Consider the following 22,821-nt stretch of genomic DNA (forward strand, 5'->3'; position numbering starts at 1 on the left):
ATTGCCTCTTTTTCCACATTTTTATCGACTGCACTATCAATATTTTGGAATAATTTGGATCAAAGTTTTAAAAAAACGTATTATATTTTTAAATTTTTTTAAAATGTGTTTTCTGCCTCATTTATTTTATTTCAGTACTGTATCATCTTTAATTGTTCATTTTGTGTAAAGTACTTTTGTCACTTGTCATTTGTTTTATTACTATCATATTATAATTATCATTATAAATTGTACACACGTTTATGTTTGATATCATTCACACATTGCTGTTTGGCTCTCTGACCCCTGAATGCTTCTGCCATCACAACCTGACACTGGACGTGAAGGCAAGGTTATTGTATGCGCAGGTTTAAATTCCAGAGAGGCCAGTAGAGGTGCAGCAGAATCTGAGGGCAAGAGGAGGAAGCCCTTTCTCACCGAGTCACACACCCACGCACGCACGCACGCACGCACGCACGCACGCACGCACACACGCACGTGCACACCCACACCCACACCCACGCAAGCGCGCACACACGCGCACACACACAAACGAGATGTTTTCCACATCCCGGGGCTATTTGTAAGTCTATTCTGGCTCCTGGAAAGGGGAAGTGAATGTTGGCTGGACGTGTGGAACGTAGACGGGGACTTTGGATGATGTAGCCCTGCCGTACAGTAGCTGGAGGTGATGACTGGGGTAAAACAGACGTGTTACTGTTTTTGTTTGGTTACAAGGATTATGAATGTATAAAAGTGGGATGGTTATTTTCATGTTTAAGATTATGTACTTAGAAACATTCACAATGCACAAGTAAAGCTTTGACCTTGTGTCCAGGGTGGGACAAGTACTTCGATCCTTACTGCATTCAAATTCATACTAACTAAATACTATACTAAAGGTACAGAGGTTTTGACAGCAAAATGTACTTAAAGTATAGTAAAGTAAAAGTAGTGGTTCTGTCACTGATATACTACTATATATTATATTATAGATAGTATATAGATCATTTCAATTGATTTTAACTACTTTATATACAGTTACAGGTAGTGGTTCCCAAACCTATTTGTCCAGCCCCAGGTTATATTTAAATGAAACAATAAGTTTGAAGTAGCATAAAAAGGAAATAAAGATGAATTAAGTAAAGTACACTGTACTTAACAGTACTTGAGTAAATGTACTTTGTTGCATTCCATGTGTTTAAATAGGAACAAGTAAAAATCCCCTGCCACTATTGTACTGGTTACTTATAGTAAGGAGAAGGGACATGTTCGTATGACAAAACTGAAAGTGCCAGCAGAAATGAGAGAACTTCACAGCCACACAAGCACATCCAGTATCAATTCAAAGCAGCAAACCATAGTAAAAACATTTTCTAAATACAAAACAAACTCTCTCACACACACACACACACACACACACACACACACACACACACACACACACACACACACACAGACACAGACACAGACACACACCACACCACAAATTCCATGGCATATTCTGCAAAGTGTGATCTGAGTCATTTACCACACAGTATCTCCCCATACACTCTGTACGAGTCCAATACTAATATTTTCCTATATAACTCTGCTGCACTTTGCACATACAATAAGAAAGCAGTAGCAGTGCAGAAATGACAATAGACAAATAAATTTGTTAATGGTTTAAAATGCAATTAATGTTTCATCCGTTTAATATTAATACAGGTTACAATTAGCTTTGAAACTTGGAGGGTTGACTAGACACAACAAATAACTTCTGGAGATGCTCCATACTCTTGATTGCAAACCACTCCACTTCCGTTCAACTGATGTCTACAGTGATTGTGGTTTGAGTGCTTTATGTTACAGTGTGGTCTGTCTAAAACTACTGGCCCTAGAAGTAGAAATTGGAAACTTAAGTGCCCTTCCAGTTGTCTTGGGGGCTATCCCGGACCAAGGACGGTATTATCAGTGGTTGGCCTCATTGGAACGAGAAACAACTGGGCATCAGCGGCCTGGCATCACCACATAATACCCACCACAGACAGAATGTGGAAGATAGACTGTGTGAAAATGACTGAAGTCAGAAACAGCTAAGGAATGTGAAGGAGACAAAAGACAGAAAATGTGGCAATCATTCCTCAACTCTGTGTCTCTGACCTTATTGTGTCCCAGTGCCAACACATATCCGATCTCAAGCACACCAGACAAACGCAGTTGACCCCATCTTTCTTTTGGCTCTAACTGAATGAACGGAAACGGCAAATCTTGGCTCAAGAACTATACAATGAGGAAGCCATCTTGGTAGCGCAACTAGGCCCATTTTGGCTGAAACTCGAGCAGAGGCGAAACGTAGCTCAGTTTCTGAGCCAAGAGGGGAAGGAAAGAGGAAGACACTGTAGCTCGAACGCTATGAAAGATGGAAGGCATTTTGGCTCAGAAAGCAGGGAAGGAAGAGAGGAGGGTGACATCGGTGACCTAGAGTGAACTCTGCCACCCCAATGAATCACAAATCACCTTGGAAAACACAATGCTTAATACCTTGTGGCCTGCGATAGTATACACAGCTGCAAAATTAATTTTTCCCCTTTGTTGATGCCAGACACATTATATAAATAGCTTGAGACTATAAAATGTATGTACAGTACAGAGAGGGCATATATGCTCACTAGATAATTTCTGTATCTTCAATCCTTCAGCCAGTCTCCTAAAGTCTGAGTTAGCCAGATTAAGCGAATATTTTCAGTACAAATTTAAGTACAAAATTTGCCCTTTCTTTTACCAACTATCCACTGAAACACAGTGCAATAGACAAACTCCGACTACAATAGCCTCATATTAGCTTCAGGCTGAACTATAGAACACATTTTTGTGTGTGATGTTTGTATTATTTTGAAATACACTTGTCAAAAAATGTGTACTTAAAATTTGATTGAGAAACAGCCACTGCCTCAGAAATGAACCACCTACATTACTTTGCTATAGGCTTCAGTGACTCAACCTGTAATTGTTATGCATACATTTAACCACCAGGGGTCACTGTAACCTTTTTATGCACTTTGAGTTTTTGAGGTCCAACTCACTTCAGCATGTGACCAGAAGGTGTCACCAAAGGCTCATTTATAATCAAACAGTCTCCTATCCATCATAACATAAATGCAATCTATACATAGTTAATACATAATATATGTATTAACTGTTCTTTAACAGAAAAGACAGATTTTTCTTCTAGAGCAGGAATGCTGATCACTGCTAGTTTTTTTTGCTGTAATGTTTCATATTCTGGTGATTTTTGCATGGACCTGACTTCATCACCCATGCTCTGTTCATTACACGTGTTATTATTCTATTACGCCAACAGGGGTCGCTCTCTAACAACTAATAAATTATTAGGTTGCTGTTTGGTGAGAGACTATGTCTGTAGTTCATCGTCCACTGGGTCAAATCAGTGTTATCGCCACAATAACTGTTTTACCATAATACACAAGGCTGCTAGTGTAGTAAAAAGGAGTATATTAAAACAGGTTACATATCAGAGTGAGAAAACAATCTACATACAAGCATTTAGTTATACAAAAAGAGAAAAATGTGTGACTTACAGAGCGCAGATGGGGTAGGAACCTCTCTATGTCATTCATGTCTATGCCATCATCTTCCTCAAACTTGTTTTTGTTCATCCTGAAAGAGAGGACGCATCAGAGAGAGAGAGAGAATCAACAGACTGTAACCATCAGGGATCAAAAAGTGATAGGGGACAGTTCTAAAGACATAACTGAGACAATATGGGATAATCAAAGCAATACTGAGACAGGCAGCACCAGTAGAACCACATACTGTAGATAAAACCTAAGATCCAAAGCCCAGAACTTACCCCTCTCTGTCAATGTGTGGCAGGTGCTTTGGCGTTCCTCTGAGGTGTTTCCTGTGGAAATGGCTGAAGTCCAGCTTCTCTGGCTGCACGTCCCAACCTGCACCTCTATAACCAAGAGACAAAAAGACAGATTTAAGGTTAGAGACAGCTGAAAAACAAGAAAAGACAGCATCCGATCATCATAATCATCTTGGTCATCTTGTATTACATCAGAGAGCAGGTAATGGAGTGTCTGAGCAGTGCTAGATAACCATCTATCATGGAATTTGTTCTTGTTACTCATTTGCTTTAAATTACATCAAACACAGGTCAGGTCTGTGGTGAGGTGTAGGGGGACAGCTACATTTAATAAAAAGGATCTATCAATCACTGACCACATGATGCTACAATAGACTTGTGTCACCACTAGATGAGGCTGGTGGACAAGATTGACTTTATTCACTTCGATACAAAAACTGCATAAAATACATATAAAATGTTTGTTCTTTCCAAAAAATAAATAACTTGAGAGGCACAAAAGCTTTGACAAACAGAACAAACATTTTTTAGCAAGCTTCAGAGCTGTATTGTGGTATTTTAACAATAGGTGTTATTCTACTGATTATATGTTGAATTGCTCCTAAAAAAGACAATATTACATCCATTTGGCTTACACCTTTGTCCACAGACAATGTTTATTTGACCTGTCCCATACTGTAAGACTACAATGTATGGCTGACCTACCAACTCTACCAAAACTGAACCAACAGATAACAATTTCTTTTTGAGGCCCTGAGCCATAGCAAAACTTTCAATTGTAAGGCTTTAAATAGAAGGGCATAAACATTTCCTAATTAAAGTCATCAATGTCCTTTTTCATTCAAGATTCAATCCATGCTACTCTTCACCTCTGTGGGCACGCAGGGAGAGTTGCTTACATCATCCTACTGTGCCGGCTCCTTCGCTCTGTGCTCAGACGTGCCAACGTGGCCGGAACTGAAGCTGCTGTGCAGCTGTTACCATGGCAACCTGTTCCTCCCTCCACTGTAACTGATTTATGTCTCACTTGTTTCCTTTCCTTCTCCTCTAACTTTAGATAGATATGTAGCTCTTGTTTGAAAGATCCTTTAGTCATACAGATGATACTAGAACTAGATTTCAAACGCTGAGGCTCAATGTTTACAGAGGAAGCAGACGAGCCTCCATTAGCTAGATATAATATAAATGTGGCTGTTGGCAGAAAAGACATAACAAAACAGTTCTCATCATCAGCACAAAATCACTATTTAGCAGTGCAGCTTCTTGATTAATTTAAAATTCATCTTGGCTGTCATGTGATGATCCTAATTGTATTTCATGTTAATATCTGTTCCTTTGATACCCACAATAAAGGCCAGCAATTATCTAGGTCTTTAAAATTAAAGATGGGAAACATGGTTTCGTGTTAATGAGGCTAAACCAAATTAGAAATTTGGACAGCTGACATCAAATTAACAAACAGAACTACAGATGAGCAAGGTTCGTCAGGTTGAGCAGGCTGAAACGAAGTCAAAGACGGTGAGAAGAGCGACTGAAAGAAATAGGACAGCAAGGCACCTACCCGTGTGAGTCCATTGTGTTTGCTGCCCATATATCTGTCCCCAGGATGTCAAAGGAGCCATCTCTGTTCCCGTTCTAGACAGCACACAAGGAAAAGGAAAGTATGTTAGTATGTTTCAGTATGACTACAAAGCTTTTAAACTTTTAAACTGCTATTCTTAAAAAGTGGATTACTTTTTAATTAAAATAAGTAAGTAGGCTTCTTTCCTGCCTGCCTGTGTGTGTCTGTATCTGCTTGTCTCTCGCTCCCTTGACACAACTGACAAACATGTGGAATAATGACGTGTTTTAATCACAGATATATTATAGATAGTATATCTATATTTGGGCCAATTCCCCATCTGGGTCTCCTAACACCCCTACATTACTGTACATTTTCTAATCCTTGTATGTTCCTGGTGTCTTCATCTGCTACATATAAGTTTGTGGTCTGTCATATGTGTATGAATATACATTTACAACCTCTGTGTCAAAACAAGCATCAAATCTATTATCCATGTTATTATTAGTCATGCTAATGATGTTGACCTTCTTGACACGCTGGAATGGCAATATTGTTGCTATGGCATATATGAATATCTGACTATACCACACGCCCATTCTGTTTAAGGAAAGAACATTAACCAGAAATGTCAATTAAAACTGGCTGGAGGGGGGCTTTAAAGGTCCAGTGTGTTACATTTAGGAGGATCTATTGGCAGAAATTCAATATAATATACATAAGTATCCATTATTTCCATTAGTGTATAATCACTTGAATGAATCACAAAAGAATCGTTGGGTTTTCATTACCTTAAAATTAGTGATTTTTATATACAGAGAAAGCTGTGTTCCATGCCATGTTCAACAGCAATGTTTCTACAATAGCCCAGAATGGACAAACCAAACAATGGCTCTAGAATGGATCTAGATTTTCCCTGTGGTTTATCCTACATGCTTGGTTGATGCGAGGAGTTTCCGTTGTTTGCAATCTGCAACTTCATTGCTAGATGCCACTAAATCCTACACACTGATCCTTTAACGAGGGTGAAGATTTGGTTTGTGGTGACATGCTGTGGTGCTTGTGGACAAGATGACTAAAGACTCCCAAGGGAACAATACAATGAGCATGGTTAAAAGTCAAGTGCCAGATGTAGCCAAATCGGTCCCTCAAAGTCTCTCCAAGACGTTTCCTTTCATTTCTTTCAGAGGTGATCAAGACAGCAGATAAACATACACACAAACAGACACACAGATTTATCTGTACCTTTGCAGGGCCTTTGAACTGGTTGTTTCTGCCCCTGCTGCCGGAGCGTGAGCCGGATCCTGGTCTAGACCCTGAGCTGGGCCTGGAACCTGTACTGCCGTTACTGCTGTGTTCCCATTCGTCCTGCAGAGTTCAGAGAGGGGATGGAGGAAAAGGACTGAGTAATGAGTACTGTTTTATTCAAAATTCTGTGCGTTTTATTTTCTGTCATAGTGTCTGTCCTCTGTGTCCCCCTGAAACCATAGCTACAATAAAATAAGTCTCCCAACACTTTTTATGTTTCAGTAAAACTGGATGGTCCAAATTAAAGCTGACTGCAGCTTGGCAGAAGTGTGTGTCCATGATGTTTATCTCTAACATAAGCTGATAATAATAATAATGTTACATGTATTTTAACGTGTGTTAAAACGTCTTGTTGTCTTATGTCTGTAACTTTTAACCACCCCTACACTGGTTTCAGAACATCTTGCCAAGGCACTGTTGCAGCTGAAACTTGGTGCCAGTTGGCTAACACTAGCACATTTACAGAAGTGTTGATGAATTTGTCCTTATAAATAAATGACAATGACATGAGCTGGTTGATCTGCTCTTTTGTCAGTGGAGGCTAGTGTGCCATTTCTTCTGCTTTCACACGTTTTGCGTTAGGAGGTTAAACAACATCCTGTATTGTATTTTATTGCTAAACACAAAGCTCTTAATGCAATGCACTTGGTTAGTACAATAATTCAGAGCATAGCTGTTCAGAGCTGAGATGATGGCGCCCATCAGCACAAGTTTGTTCCTGTTATTGCGGGATTGATGACTGTTGTTGGTCATTTCAGACTTTTACTAAATACTGCGTGGGAACACACACCTCAAGGGTCGACGAAACTCTAGTTTCACTGCCAAATCTGGGATGTTATACTGCCAGGAGTTAAATGTTAAAATAAATAAATAAATAGATGGATAAATAGATGGGTGGGTAGACAGAAAGCAGCACTGAAAATGAATTGATATAAATTCACGTCTCTCTCTTTAACTATTCGGGATCACTCTGCTCTCTTTGAACCTCTCACCCATGCCGTTTCTCCCTCACCAGTCACTTCCTGATGAATCTGATGAATTACCAATGAACCTCTGATGAGCAATACTACTCTAAATCACTGCAGACTGTGCAGTCAGAACAGAGCAACACACACACACACACACACACACACACACACACACACACACACACACACACACACACACACACACACACACACACAACACACACACACACACACACACACACACACACACACACACACACACACACACACACACACACACACACACACACACACACACACACACACACACACACACATATATATTTAGCAGACTAACTGACTGATAATTCTTTTAGGATTATTCAATTACTGGCTCCAGCCTCACAGTATCCCATGTCCGTCATTAAGATCATACTTTATCAGCAGCAACCACAAGCAAGCAGACAATTATGAATGGCTGGTGTTGCAGTCTTTTCTAATCATACACTTGAGCAGCTGATGGAGAGGTAAAGACTAATCCGAACATACAGACCTGAGAGCAGAGCAAACCTACGCTTTAATGGATGTGATGCTTCGGTGACCAGAGGTTCTATATGAGCACAGAAGACAACATACAACATGGATGTGGCTGTAGAATCAGGGCTTTAGTGGAGGGTAAATGCACGTCAACGCTTCTGAAATATTGTTCACATTTACTTTTTATGGGGGTGAAACGAGACCCTACTCTCAGTTTCTACAGAACACCAACCACCACCAACTTGTGTGATGCTCATTTAAACCAATAAACCCTAGACTGGAGACACTGTCATGGATCAGATGAATGAATTAGACTTCAGAGGAACAACGTATGACATTTTCTGAAACGTGCTGCATCAAATAGTATCTGTCGAACACAAAACCAGGAAGTAACTAGGCAGCAATGAGCACTTTAGTGTCATTTGTGTTGTTTTAACAGGCCCACTTTATCTACCATTGAAGTTCCAAATGTTGTAAATTTAGAATAGTTGTAATTATACACTGAATGTCAGATTTTGCACCCAGTCCAATTTTTTAAAATAGAGCCTTATTACATCCTCAGAAAGTAAGGAGACAGAAATAGACAAATTCAACAGTGGAGATTGCAAAGAGGCATATGGAGAAAGGTGCAAGTGATTTAAGGTTTAAAGGAAAAGAGGGAGAGGAGGAAAATAGATAAAAACTGATTTTATAAACAACTCGGAAGAATGGTCATGGAAGGAAACAAATTCTGAGAAGGCAGAAAACCTGTTGACCTGTAATTTAAAACTTGTTATAAAGTTTTTTTGATACAGGGACTAACACTATAAAACATTATTAAACATATACTTTAACAATGAATTCCCCAGTAGTCCCTTTTTTATTTTGTCCAAACACTACTGTATAATAAAGGCCGTAAAGACTGTACTTGATTGGGGATTGTTTTTTGAGATAGAGACGGATAGGATTTGTATTCATCACAGTCCTTGTGAAGGAAGGTAGGGTACATTTTACCACCAACATTTTTATTGCCACTTCAACCCTTCAGGGAACTAGAGAGTAAATTATTATACAATTCATTAATCAAGGTGTTAAGCTGTGATAAAAGCACAATGGTGACATCCACACTTACTGGCTTGAATGAGCCTCTCCCCCGTGAAGACGTCCAGCTGCCATCTTTCTTGTTGTTACAGTCATCTGTCCACTGGAGGAGAGAAATCGGGGTAATAATAAGTGTAAACAAACCTAAAAGTAAAGTAAAAGTAACACACACAGTGGACAAACTACCTCAGCAGCATGAGCAGCATGTTGCAGAAAACAGGACAGTTGTATGGCCAGCTGCAGGGTTGGTGGACCTCCATATTTATCTATGTCTACATACACATCACAACAATAGGGGCAACTGTTCTGATGCAGGCTGTAGGCTGCCAGCATGTCAGAGAGACCACCAGAACCTGTACTAAGCATAACCACTGCTGCTAACAGATATGGGACTAATGAGAGCATTTTATCCATTTAAGTAATAAGGCTCTGACCTGGGGCACCTTGCCACCATTGTCCAAGTCCAAGTCTCCATCTGCCTTGTCTCCCAGAAGCCCCTGCACCTGGTACTCCAGCACATAGCTGTCGATGAAGCGCTCCAGCTCTTCTATCTCCTGTGAGCGCGTGCTCCCAGCCTCAGATGATGCAGATGCCACCGACGAGTTCTCCATGACAACCAGCGCTGTGATGGGTGGAAGGGGAGGAGGGGAAGGGAGGAAGGAAAGTGACCTGTGCACAGAGGAAGAAAAAGATAGAGAGAGGAGTGAGATAAAAATTCAACATGACTAGTAGCATTCATCTCCTGTGGCTAGAACTTTTATGGTTTATGTTTACAATAGGACCTCCAGCATCAACACTACAAAGACATGACTGTCAAACAGACATAAGGTGAGATAAAGTCCTAGAGGAGTGGATAGATTAGGTTATTTTCATTTCTTGTTGCCAAAACAGTTATGGCAGCAAAAAAAAATTATAATTTTTTTTTTTAAAAAAAAAAATAAAAAAAAAAATATTTAACCACAACCTGTTGAGTAGAGTACCAGTAAAGCTGTAACAATTAGTCATTTTATCTATATGTTGACTGACAAAAAACATGTATCTGCAACTATGATGATAATCATTTTAATACTTTTACTAGCAAAAATGCCAAACACTCTCTAGTTCCAGCTTTTTAAAATGATTATATGCTTTTGTTTGTCATACATGAAAGTAAACTGAATATCTTTGGGTTTTGGACAGTTGGGCTGCTAGAAATTTGAACAGAAATTTTTTCACTATCATTTTAATAGACAACATTATGAATCGATAAAGAGAATGAACATTACTTGCAAGTACCAGCAATAACAAGAGGCATTTCTCTCACCTCTGCCCCCCTCAACTTCCCAACACTCAAAGGAGGCACATAACCTCACCGCTGTCAACAAACGTCCATATAGCAACTACTTGCTTCAAAAAGTGTCCAACAGCAGGTACAGGTTGTGTTTTCACTCAGATTAAATCAAATCCATCTTTTGAAAAAAAAAAAAAAAAACCCAACTCTGACTCATCTGTTAATTTCTGTCAAAACTCCTTCTGGTGTCACCATTCATACACCTCTCCACATCTATTTCCCTCTTTGTTTGTCCACATCTTACCCACTGTCTCTCTCTCCTGTCAGTGTTGTGTGTGTGATCACCTGACCCCTGGCCAACAGGGAAGCCGCTTCCTGCCTGTCTGTCTATTGCCACTAAGCTCCTTTACATCATGGCTTGATCACCAGCCATGCAAAGAGGATTTATGGCCCTGGAGCACGCAGAATGGTATCTGCTGAGCCCTGGGGACTCGCTGGGGAGCCCGGTGCATATGCAGCCAACAAGTCAGCCACACAAAGTTTAAACCCTTTGTTTTGGTTTTGACCACTAATGCCACAGTAGCAGGGGGGAGTGCAATATCCTAAAGACTCTATTTTGTCTATTTGTAACAGGTCAGATCTCACTTACTGCTGCTGAGATCACACCAACTACTTCAACAGGACAAAACAAAAACATCTTTACACACCTTTTTGCGTACCAATAACAATAAAAACATATTTACAACTACTGAGTTAAATTTAGTACCAAGAGCGAAATGCTCCATTGGAAGATCAGATCAGACCTTAGGGTCAGCCACAGGACAGCACCCCTGTTGAGCAAGAGACTGAAATCTCAATCAGTCTCTTGTTCAAGGACACTTGAGCACATCAGAATCTCTCTACTCGTCACTACTCGGCTGCTTCTCCTTGTGTACAGTAATGACTATTGCTTTAATCGCTGCATACTATGTGGCAGGGTCAACATGTCCTAATCTGACCTACTGTAGTGACAGTAGTATAATCCTTACGTTTCAACAGTATAATCCATCTATCCATTGATGCCGGGGCTTTGATTAGCCTCGTGATTTGCAGTTAGTGTACAACTTAAGCATAGGTACCTTGAAGACATATTTTACCTTCAGACTTTACCGTCTCCCATTTTGGACTGATTAATTACTTATTCCCGGTGTTATTAAGACTCGAGATGCTTTCAGACAATTCAAATTGCATTTGAGTATCCATGGTCATTTGAGAGACACAAGACAACTTCACATTGAACTACTGCCCCAGTTTTTGCGTCCTATTCCTGTTAGATCGTGTGCTGCCCCAAAATCAGACCATTTATGTCGCAACAGCAACGTCTGCCCCAGCTCAGCTCAAAACGAAAGAAAATCTTGTCAAATTATTCAAGTCAGGCCACTCTCCAGTTCGTCAAGCCTGGTTATCAGATTGAAGCTGCCACTTCATTTCACTTCATTCATTTATTTGACTTGCTGAACAAATCAGAGATGTGGGCAGCGATTCAGAGGTCCAGAACCAGCACTAACAGCCTCCTGACACAAATGTGTACACTTGGCAGACAAACATCCACAAACGTTCACATGGGCAAACTTTATAACTCAAGCATCTATTTTCAGTTGACCATGCACTGTAACACTGTGCAGTGTCTTACTTTATTTAACCATACTTTACATATACACTAAGTTACCAGTTTATGAAGTATTCCTGTACAATGTAATGCAATAGCCCTGCACTACCTCTTATCTTAACAAGGGCGATAGTATTGATTTTTTTCAGGTGATGATTACAAGAGCATTGACACAGTTTGAATGAATGGAGAAGCTTTCAATAGTCTGGATGTTTGCAACACACTGATAAATATTGGTTGTGGCTGCAGCTCATTCAGATGTCCTATGCTCGTCCTTGACATGTAGTATAGAATTACTGCCTGAAGGGAAACTGCTGCCAATAGCCATTGACCCGTCCATTAATGCAACTCTCATCTACTTCTCCCTCCTTTTGTCTTAGTATCTGTATTTTCTTTTTTTAGCCTCTGTGTGACAATTTCATAGTAATTAATGTGCAGCACCAACAAATCACAAGGCCTGTGCGTGCATTAAAGTCACCCTAAATAACATCATTGTCAATATCCAAAGTAAACACTGGTTCTGTATCATAGATCTGACCCAAAGTCCTTTCTATCCTGCAGTGTTTCCTAACATTGTGTGGTAGTTATATTTGCTTTGCTTTCAGTTCAATAACGTCAACAGCAATGTTCCTCTGGTATAGGAGAAACAAATTATCAGTTTGATGTTCCAGGCATGTGAGAGTCAACAAACCAAACAACCATCATCCCTGTAGGGTGCAAGAGAGGCTGGGGGTGGGACTAAAGAAAGGATTTTATCTCACCCAGACAAAGAAAAGGCTACTGTATTAAACATAGATGAGAAAAACACAAATAAAGACAGCAGGCTGTTGGCCCTTCTGACTACAAAGAGACACTGACTCTGCAAGGTCAGGAGCACAAATAGCATCGCAAGGCATCTCACATTTACCACACACGCACGCACGCACGCACGCACGCACGCACGCACGCACACATTAAGACAAAGCAATGATATGGACTCTCACGTTACATGATACAGATGCAAATGATGACGGAAATCATGAACATTCATATGAACTGTTTGCATTTTAACTTTGTAGAAATGATCCCTCAGCCTTTACCTACACGCTCCAACACAAAGAGAGGATGAGTTAGGGCTGCAAGTACATTTTTATTATTGATTAATCTCTTATTATTATTATATCAATTCAAGGAAATGTGCTTCAATTCTACACAACAAAGCCTGTTTACACATGTTGTGGGGTACTACAGCACATTTAAGAAATTTAAGAAAGCCCCGTAACTTGAGGCAGCGTCAGTTGGGGCTGAAGACTACAAGTCTGAAAATGAAAAAAATCTGGGGGTGTTCAGTTAGAAAGCAGACCATGTAGGCCATTCATCTCTGCTTTAGGCTAGAGTTATCATGACGTCGCTCATTGGTTTGTGGAATACCGTTTTGAAGCCTCGACTTTGGTCTTATGGCCATCGCTATGTCGGCTTTTCCGAGCCAGTGGCTGCCACATACTGCCAGTTGAGCTGCACTCATTGGCTGCACAGTTTCAACTCGTCCGTAGCAGGAAACAACGGCGGCTCGCCTGGTCACACGCGTTCTTGTATTAGAGATAAACGGTACATTCAAATATTTTATAAAATACAGGAGCTGGAAACAGTGAATGTTTGGCATTTTAGCCTAAATAATTACTTAAGCGTTTAATCAACGAAAGCCTAAAACAAATTGTGGAGTGCAGACCAAGAAAGATAAAGAGACTCGGTCATTGAGATAAGTGAGTATATCTAATGAAGCAATTTGTTGCAGTGGTGTGAACATTTTTATGACCATCTGTGGTTAGTAGCACTGGCCTTTGTCTGTCTGTCCCACTCTCCTTTCCCTTCTCTGACTACATCTTTCAGACCCCCTTCCCACACACCCCTACTCCTCCCCTGCTCCTTCCTGTCTCCACCCTTTTCGCTCTCTCTGCCTCAATTCTACCGGCTGTCCTAACAAAGGACTGCCTGCCACACTATCCTGGCCACACTTTTAGCTTTACTGTTCTACTATAGCTGAAAAACCGGCATATCAGAGTCCAACACCTTATTAACATCAAAGTTGACTTCAACTAATACAGTCTAATACAACAGTTCTGCAGTAAATGGTTCAAAATGGTTTTGTTTAAACTGTTTTAAAACTATATGACTAAAAAAAATAATAGAAACACTTCAAACACAGTATAATTCAACAGCACTACAACTGTAGCAGCCAAAATGACCATAAAATTGAATCAACACCTCTTTCAAACTCAGACTTCAGACTTAATGAAGGTAGAATTTACTAAAGGACTGTTGAATTAGACTACATTAGTTTTAGTGTACCTAATAAACTGGAGTGTATGTGAGCCGCTGTGGGTTTCTAGAAATGTGAGCAGTGATTCAGAGGTCTGGAAACCAGGCTAAGAATATACAGAGTAGTTTATTGAGTCAACTGAATGGTGCACTCAAACTACATGCTTGGAAACCGGTGACAGACAGTGACCCTACAGGCCAGCAGAGAAAGATCAAGACTGCAAAATGCAAAGCAGCATGTACTACAGTATTATGAAGCTGAAGACTGTGCCCAAAGCCCAGCACCATCCAGGCAGATACTAAAACTGGCCAGACAGACACAGCATGGCACTGGACAGCACACTGTTTCTTTGTTTCAGAGGCACAAATGCCAGTTGACACCATCCGAACTTCATAATATATTGTGCCTTCCTGCTAAGATAATCTATACATCTGACACAGTCTGATGCATGCATGCAAAGGGAAAAATAGCTTTCAAAAAATGCTGTTATCTTCATTTATACTCTGGATAATGTAAAAGAAGTGCCTGCACATACTCACTTAGGTAGTTCAGAAGGCATGCAAAGGTGAATGGTGTTAGAGCAAGGTATGGTATAGCAACATCCAGAACTTTTCTTAAACTACCTCATTTACTTTTTTCTCTCTCTCTCTCTCTCTCTCTCTCTCTCTCTCTGAATAGACTCCTTACAAATCATACTGGCTGATTCATGGCATAGTAAAATAACACAACACAGATCATAAACAAAGTAAAACAAGCTCTGAGCCATCAGCGAATTGCAGCCTTTGATATGGTTACACAACAACCAAACAGTAAGAACCATAATCTACACAACCCAAACAGAGCAGAACATGAGCTCCAGTCTCCCAAGTTGGGAGTCGTAGTCAGTGTTCTCACCGCATGCAGCGAGAGCTGCTAATACGTCTAATCTGGTCTACTACTGACTGGCTTAACAAACTCACACTTGGGTTTAAATACAATTTGGAGTAATCTATTTTTGAGAGCAAGATAGTGGCATGGTCTCTTTGAGTCTTATCATTCAGTTTACATGCTAGCATATGTGAGTATGTGTGTTAGCAAATAAGTTAGATTGAGCAACAAACAGATTTTGCTGCACAACTCTAATCTTTTGCAAACGGCAAAACGTCAGACTTGTTGCAACTTTGTATATCTAATGCGCATATTGATGCAAGAAAGTGGCACTGCAGAGAAACGTTATCCATCCAAAGTCCTTTGGAGTATACTCCCCCAGTACTACACTACTGAACATGTAGTACGAGTATGTGACACATTTAATTAGATTTGGACAAGATTTGTATAGCTGCTCTTCTTCCGTAGAATGAATAAAATGCAATTTTTAAACAAGTGGTGCTCCTACAAAATGTTGCTGAAGCAGTGGCAAAGTTTTCAACTCAAAGTGTTTCTGTTCACATTGCTGCTGCTCCTTCTTGCTGTCCTTCTCACTTGCAAGGCGGTGGATAAATATCAGACTTTATGTAGCCAGTACCGATCAACTAATTAAAAAGAACTCCTTAATTGACTCCGATCCTATTCAGCATGAAGTCTCAGGACATCCAGAGTGTCATTGTACGGTGCAAGGGGTGTGGCTGCATGGACCTGAAATCAAAAGCATCTCTTTATCCACAACATCAGAAGCTAATCGTAGAAATCAACTGCTGCACTTGCATGGAGAAAATCAGGCAGTATACATGAAAAATGTCACTGAAATAAATGCAAAAACACATAAAACCTCCTCTGCTGATAGAACAATAGTAGCTGTAAATGAGAATATGGCGTTTACAGAAAGTTGTAACAGGTACAATATGTGTTCGTAGAGCTAAAATTACAAACCACCTTGAAAGGAGTTTGCCGCGATTCCCACCTCCAATTCAGTGAAACAAGCTGCTGTGAGTAAATGTGTTTACTCATACAGTGTGAACTGAATGGCCTGAAACTAAATGAACAGAACAGTAGAAGATAGCCTTCACATACCACAAAGGGGGGTCCAAGGGTATGTGTATGTGTATGTGTGTGCGTACACTTAAAACAATAGACCCATTGTCCCTCTATGCCCCTGTAGTGACCTAATGGGAGAGGATCGGGCCTGTGCAGTACTGTGAAACTGTTTGGACAATGAACTAACAATGCTATTCTGTCCAGATCCACACACACAAATGATCAAGTGAGGGTGTGTAATTCAGCTTCACAACATGTATGGAGTGCAGGTAAGTTCTGAGCCCTCAGAGCTGAATGGCAACGAAAGTGAAAAGAGAGGCAACAAAGGTTAGCAACAGAGCTGTGGTCATTACTGGTTAGGGTTGAACACATGAGATGATGACAAAACAACAGAGAACAAAAGGTCGGCCATAGAAAGACCACAACTGTGACAATAGTCCTGCAATTACTTGTTTCCAAAAGATAGAGGCTATGTAATTTGCTAGAGAACTACTCTGCATTCCTGCACTAAGCTAAAGGCCTTATGTTCTCAACCATCACCTGATATTTCTCCTCTCACAAAGCTATCGTATGCTTTTCCTCAATCGCAACCCATGTGATCCCCCCTTTTCTCTTTTCCCACTCACTCATCCATACACTTCGGGCACCGTAATGAGCAGCCGTTCCCACTGAAAAGAGGATACATTTCTGCTACGCAGGCTGAGTCAGGGTGTTCCAGTTTTCTGCAGGCTACTCCCACTCTCTCCATAACATGCAGCTGTGTTCACTCCTCCTCCACATTCTTCAAAACACTGCATGCGTAGAACTGGGCATGCGTGTCAAAGCCCAAAACACTAACCCATGAGGGACAGAAGAGTTGCATGCTGCTACTCAAATCTTTTATTTCCTGTCAATGTTTGATCTCTGAGCAGTAAGTGCAGAGTTCACAGCTTCATTCATTCATCAATTAATCCCATCAATACAGCACTCATGTGCTGGGACTGCAGATCACTGGGGCGATGACACTGCACTGACTCCGCTTAGATGGTCCAAATTAGCTGAATTTCAGGCCAAGTTTAAACATCAGCAATACTAATTCTTCTATTACTGTGACAAGGTCATCGTTGTTTTTTGTATCTCATGGCTCAACAGTTAACTTCAAAGAGTAAATCGGACTCTTTGCTATGATGTATTTAGAAGAGGTCCTAAAAAATGAAAGCTACATGATAAGGGTGCACCAACAATTGATCAAGTACCTGCTATTTCACAGATTAGATCATATATTAGATCAGTTTAATGGGAGAGGATGTTAACAGAATGCTACTTTCATTTTACATACCACCTTTGTCATGAGGTGATTAAGCTGTTTAGTCACCGAGCACACATCAACATGTAAGGTTTGGGTAAAACCTGATTCATTTATACATGGATCAGTCGTATATGATGTGCATCCGCGAGAGCGATCTATACAAGTCAATACAAAGTCAGAATAAAATGCAATAAATACAATACAAACTGGCGATCTAAGAATTGTGAATCTGAATAAGACACAGAACATCTTAATGTGCATGCCAAATATTTCCTGACTGTAACAATACCTCATGCCACTGTCACAACATGATGCAACATGTATGCAACATTAGCAGGGTCAATCACCTACAGTGCTTTACTCTGTGTTAATAAGTATTAGTTAATGGAACAACCTCACAAGTGTAAACATCTTATCTAGATTTCTAGATTGGTCAGCTGTTGCCTCTTCAGCAGTGTCACCAGATGGGTACATGTTTAGTGGCTTCTTTCACACTTACATCCTTACATACACTTTTATCCATGCCCTAAAATGTCCTACAAGCACAGGCCCCTCTTTCAAGCACTGGCACTTTTTCAGTTACAAACAGTCATTCTCCATCTCCACGATGGCCAAGTATGTCTTGGCCCACGCGCGACCAAAATAGGAATATGATTACATTCCATCTACTGACATTTAATTCAGAAATAATAGATTTTTAAAAATTATTTTCTACACATTTGACAGCGTCCTGTTCATAAAAAGGTAAGTGAGTTAACAAATAACTTCATCAGTCTGGGTAGACTTTATATTCTAGGCACTTAGCCAAGTTAAATGACAATACAATGAATACAGGGCTCAGGATGAGACACTGGCTGAACCTGACTTGCAACTAGGCAGACTGATGAATTAACATGTGCCTCTACTTGAGTCAGGCGGTGAGCTTGGGAAGGGATCATACGCTGTGAATTAATCAAAAGGAACACATTTTCCTCTCAGCAGGACTGGATAAATTGGATTATCAATTCATTAATCCATTCTCCACCAGAAAAAGGCTGTCTGTCTAGGAAAAATCATGAAAGTGAGACATGTCTCATTCAAGTCAGAAGGGTCTCTGTCTCTGTGTGACTTGTGGTGGCACGCAGACATTCCTCTACCTCGCTAAAGTCACTGTGATCCAATCAGTCTCTGAACAGTAGGAATCTCAGGAATGTTATGAGCAAACCGAACTTAAATATAACCTGAAAACAGCAGTCTGTCAGAACTCCTAGCATTTAGTTATGAAAGTTTGTAAACTTACAACTGAGTATTAATGTATTATTGCATTATTTTTTAACGTGGCAATGACAGTGTTATTTAGGCACACATTAATGGTTTTAGGTTTGTCCCATCTGGTACTAATGAATCAAACATCACGCACACCAACTACCTAAATAGCTGCTTGGATTTGTTTCAGCTTTCAGAGGAGATCCGGACGGATCCTATGTAACCTGTGACTTCAAGGTATATCAGTGACTTCACTCTGTTCTGCCACAGGCTATCAGCAGCTGTGATCCTCTCTTTGTTGTTAGGGTCAACAGCTGAGACAGGCTGCTGAACTGCAGCAAGCTCAGCTCCTTTCCGGGGCAGACTGACACCCAACATTTTGAACGGCCATTCCTGCCAGCCCTGCCCTGCAAGATACTGAAACCAAACTAATTGAAACGGGGGCGATTCAGTCATTAACCTTAGCTACAGTTTGCCCCTGTTTTAACACTCCTATAACCACGCCCATGCTGTCTGGGATGCTAGCACTGTGTGTATCCGTTAGCCAAGTGTTGTATCTTCACAGGACGTTTGTAGCAACGTTATCCAACTGACTGCACCACAATGTCCCCCCTGTCAGAGTAACAAAGCCACATCTGGAGGCGCCTCCACACCCTGGTTGGTGCCCGCGTATCGCCGGTAACAATGGTGACGCAAGCTTTGCGGCTAACCAGCCGGGCTAACGTTAGCTAGCTCTTTAAGTACAACAGTAAACAACATGGCCACGCATTACTAATTCAACTCGCCCTCCCGTCAACTGCGCTATATCAACAGGTCTGCCCGTTGAAGGGAAACCATAAAGCAGGTCACTCGCAGCGACAACTCGCAGCGAATCCAGCGCATCTTATAAAACTGTTATCTGGTTACCACGGTTATAGCACTCCGAGCGACAGACACCTTCACCGGCTTAAAATGAGATAAATCCTCACCCGAAGTGAGATTCTGACTCCTGGGGAACCCGGGATCACCTCCTGAGATCAAATCCGCCTTGTCATGGGTGCGTTTCTCAAAAGGAGAAGTGGGGAAGAGGATTAGCTGTCTGGTGGTGGCTAACTCCGACGTCCCAGACTGAGGAAAAAGGGAATGCAGGAATGTGACGTTCAGTCCGGTTTGCTGGCAGCGCTGACACGTGCACTCAGGAGTGAAGCATTGTGGGAAGTGTGGTTTAGTATTAAAGTGGGTCTTGTTTAAGAAGGTGGTTGATTATTAACTGGTTTGACTTGTTACACTATCCACTATAGGTGCCTCCCTAGCTGCAGGGCAGTTTTAATACAGCACCAGGTAGGTAACTAAAATTTAATTAAATAAAAAGAAATGTTAGCACAAAACTCATTTTATCTAGACTAATTGTATTTTTAATTTAGAAAACAATACTTTAAAAGAATCACACGAAAATGTTTTTTTGTTTTTTGAAAAGATGGGTGTACATTACACCTCCATCATTAGTTTAATGTCATTTCTTGTCCTTTTCTTTCGTTTGTTTTCTTTCTTCTTCTCGGCAAATGAAGGCACACTCCAACAATCTGGTTCTAGTTACTGAGTTTGTTTCTCTATTTTGTGTTTTATTTTATGTGTCCATACCAGGAATTGTATTTATTTTGTCGGTCCTTATTTGCTTCTGTGTTATCTGCTCTGTTACTTTGTGCTATAACTTCACAGAAGAGATTTGGCTTCTACTGTAGACTCTATGAGAATGATTGTTTACATTTGTATGGACCTTTGTACAACTCAGTAAAAAGAGAAAAAAGCCTCACACAAATCTTTATTATGTAAATCCATCCATAATCCATAATTGTAGCCCAAATAGTCCTGATGTAAATTACAAAAATATGTTATCCTCATATGTATTTATATAAATTGTGAGGTTATAAAATTGACTTTACACACATCTAAATTGACAACTAACAGAATCATTTTTATCTTTTAACTTTTTTAACTTTTTCTCTACATAGTAAAATGTGAAATTCGAATATAGTGCCAAACATTGAGACTATTTTATAGCATATCTGAAACTCTAAAGCTTTTCTGCATATTCATTCAAAATATGCAATATGTAGGGTTACAGGCCCTAATGTGACAGTAAAATTAAAAACAGTGCAGTTCCTGTCACTTTTTTGGCCTCGTGGCTGCAGCCACCAGTAGCAGCAACTGTTGGAATATTTTGATCACTAACTTGTGGTATTCTTTCCTTTATTTGTTACGTCCACAAAAATGTGTGTAAATAACTTCCCCTCTTCTCTTTCTAAATAGTAGGTCCACCTTGTTGTTAGTTAAGTAATTAATAGTTAATGGAGTAGTTGGCTAATAAAACACAGTAGGTATATGGCAGATCTGAGGTGTAACCATTGACAGTATACATAGGGGTGTGACTAAGGAGGGAATGTTTTGGTGCCACACATGTGCAAGCAGACTTTTATTAAAATAACCATTTTAAAATAGGTTACCTTTCATTCATATTTCTCAAGCTAAAATCCTGCCGTAATGGCTCTCACAGAATTACCAATACTCAAACAGTGTGATTACAAATTCTGCTTAAGAATCTTTTCAATGTAATCACGACCCCTTGTGGATGATGTGAAAAATGCAGCTTTTTGTGTGTGTGTGTGTGTGTGTGTGTGTGTGTGTGTGTGTGTGTGTGTGTGTGTGTGTGTGTGTGATTCTGTAGATGTGTGTACATATGTGTACATATTATGAATATACCACATATACCTCAGGGTCCTTAGTCAGTATGGTAGACAGCTGGATGATAGAGCTCAGACAGATTGACTGACGGATAAACCTGCATGTAAACATAACACAGAGCTTCCAATAGCCAGTTAGACACACAGGAAACAGACAGAATGACACACAATACGGACAGATGAACTAATTCTGTATGAAAAAGCAGGCAGATACAGTCTGAAAGTGGACTGGAAGGCAGACAGCTGAGTGGAAAAAACTTCCCCTCTGCTCCAGATGGCTACAGAATATGTTCGCCACCACAGTCAGAGGCTAATTAAGTATCATGGTGTGATGGAGACTCCAGCAGGTTACTACACTCCCCCACACCCATCTTTTTCTCCTCAGTCTCCCTTTCCTCCCCACTCCTTTCTCCCAGTTCTGTGTCTATCCTTAGTCATCCCATAATTACTTTGTTGTCCTCTTCACATCACCCGCAGCACCACAAGTCCTCCATTTCCCTCCCATACTGCTGTGCGTTTTCTCTGTGCAGATGCTTCATTTCCTATCATCTCTTCTCACATTAACTCACCTATAGCTTTCTTCTTTTGATATGTGTCTGGAAATAATAAAACCTTTGATGTTCTGTCAAAGCAAAAATGTTAGAAAAGTGACAGAACTTAAATAACTAATTCTCTGTCTTATAAATCTTATGTTTTAAATCAGTGATGAGGTTTGAAGCTTGTTTGAAGCTAATGTATATAAATTGATAAGATTCAAAGTAATTTGCCCTGTTGCCAAGGAAACTATAATGTTGAACTGCTATATAATTTCAATATTCTAAAAATGTCAGCACTTATTGTAGGGCACGCAATACTTGAAAAAATTGAAATCCTTTAAGATTATTTTTTACTTCTTGTTTTCCCTGTTCTTAGCATTGTATGTGTATCTAATAATATTAAAGACACCCACAGAGGAGATAGGATTTAAATATTCTCTGTGAATTTATACTTTTTTTGGACTGTTTAGTCAGAAATGGATGTGAACAAGCAAGGTTGTGCAAATCTTAAAGAATAATGGTCTCTTTGTAGGCAGTGCCAGCAGAATAAAAATGCATTTACATATACACATATAT

The 22,821-nt window shown here is 40.2% G+C and overlaps 1 protein-coding gene across 2 annotated transcripts in view; it reads right to left on the reverse strand.

The window, feature by feature from the left end:
* ctif (CBP80/20-dependent translation initiation factor) overlaps positions 1 to 20,165 on the reverse strand; it is a 53,306-nt gene extending 33,141 nt beyond the window's left edge. Inside the window, exons 1-7 of one of the 2 annotated variants that reach the window (XM_051412489.1) lie at positions 19,958 to 20,165; positions 9,721 to 9,955; positions 9,318 to 9,389; positions 6,660 to 6,782; positions 5,415 to 5,488; positions 3,836 to 3,940; positions 3,564 to 3,642 (exon numbers count right to left, since the gene is read on the reverse strand). In XM_051412489.1, coding sequence (XP_051268449.1) covers positions 3,564 to 3,642; positions 3,836 to 3,940; positions 5,415 to 5,488; positions 6,660 to 6,782; positions 9,318 to 9,389; positions 9,721 to 9,897 — 630 coding nt within the window. In that variant the 5' untranslated portion in view covers positions 9,898 to 9,955; positions 19,958 to 20,165. The remainder of the gene's footprint in view (positions 1 to 3,563; positions 3,643 to 3,835; positions 3,941 to 5,414; positions 5,489 to 6,659; positions 6,783 to 9,317; positions 9,390 to 9,720; positions 9,956 to 19,957) is intronic. The other variant, XM_051412490.1, reaches the window with a different exon arrangement.
* Positions 20,166 to 22,821: the final 2,656 nt, after the last annotated feature.

Source organism: Dicentrarchus labrax, unplaced genomic scaffold (assembly GCF_905237075.1).
Source record: "Dicentrarchus labrax unplaced genomic scaffold, dlabrax2021, whole genome shotgun sequence".
NCBI classification, from domain to species: domain Eukaryota; kingdom Metazoa; phylum Chordata; class Actinopteri; family Moronidae; genus Dicentrarchus; species Dicentrarchus labrax.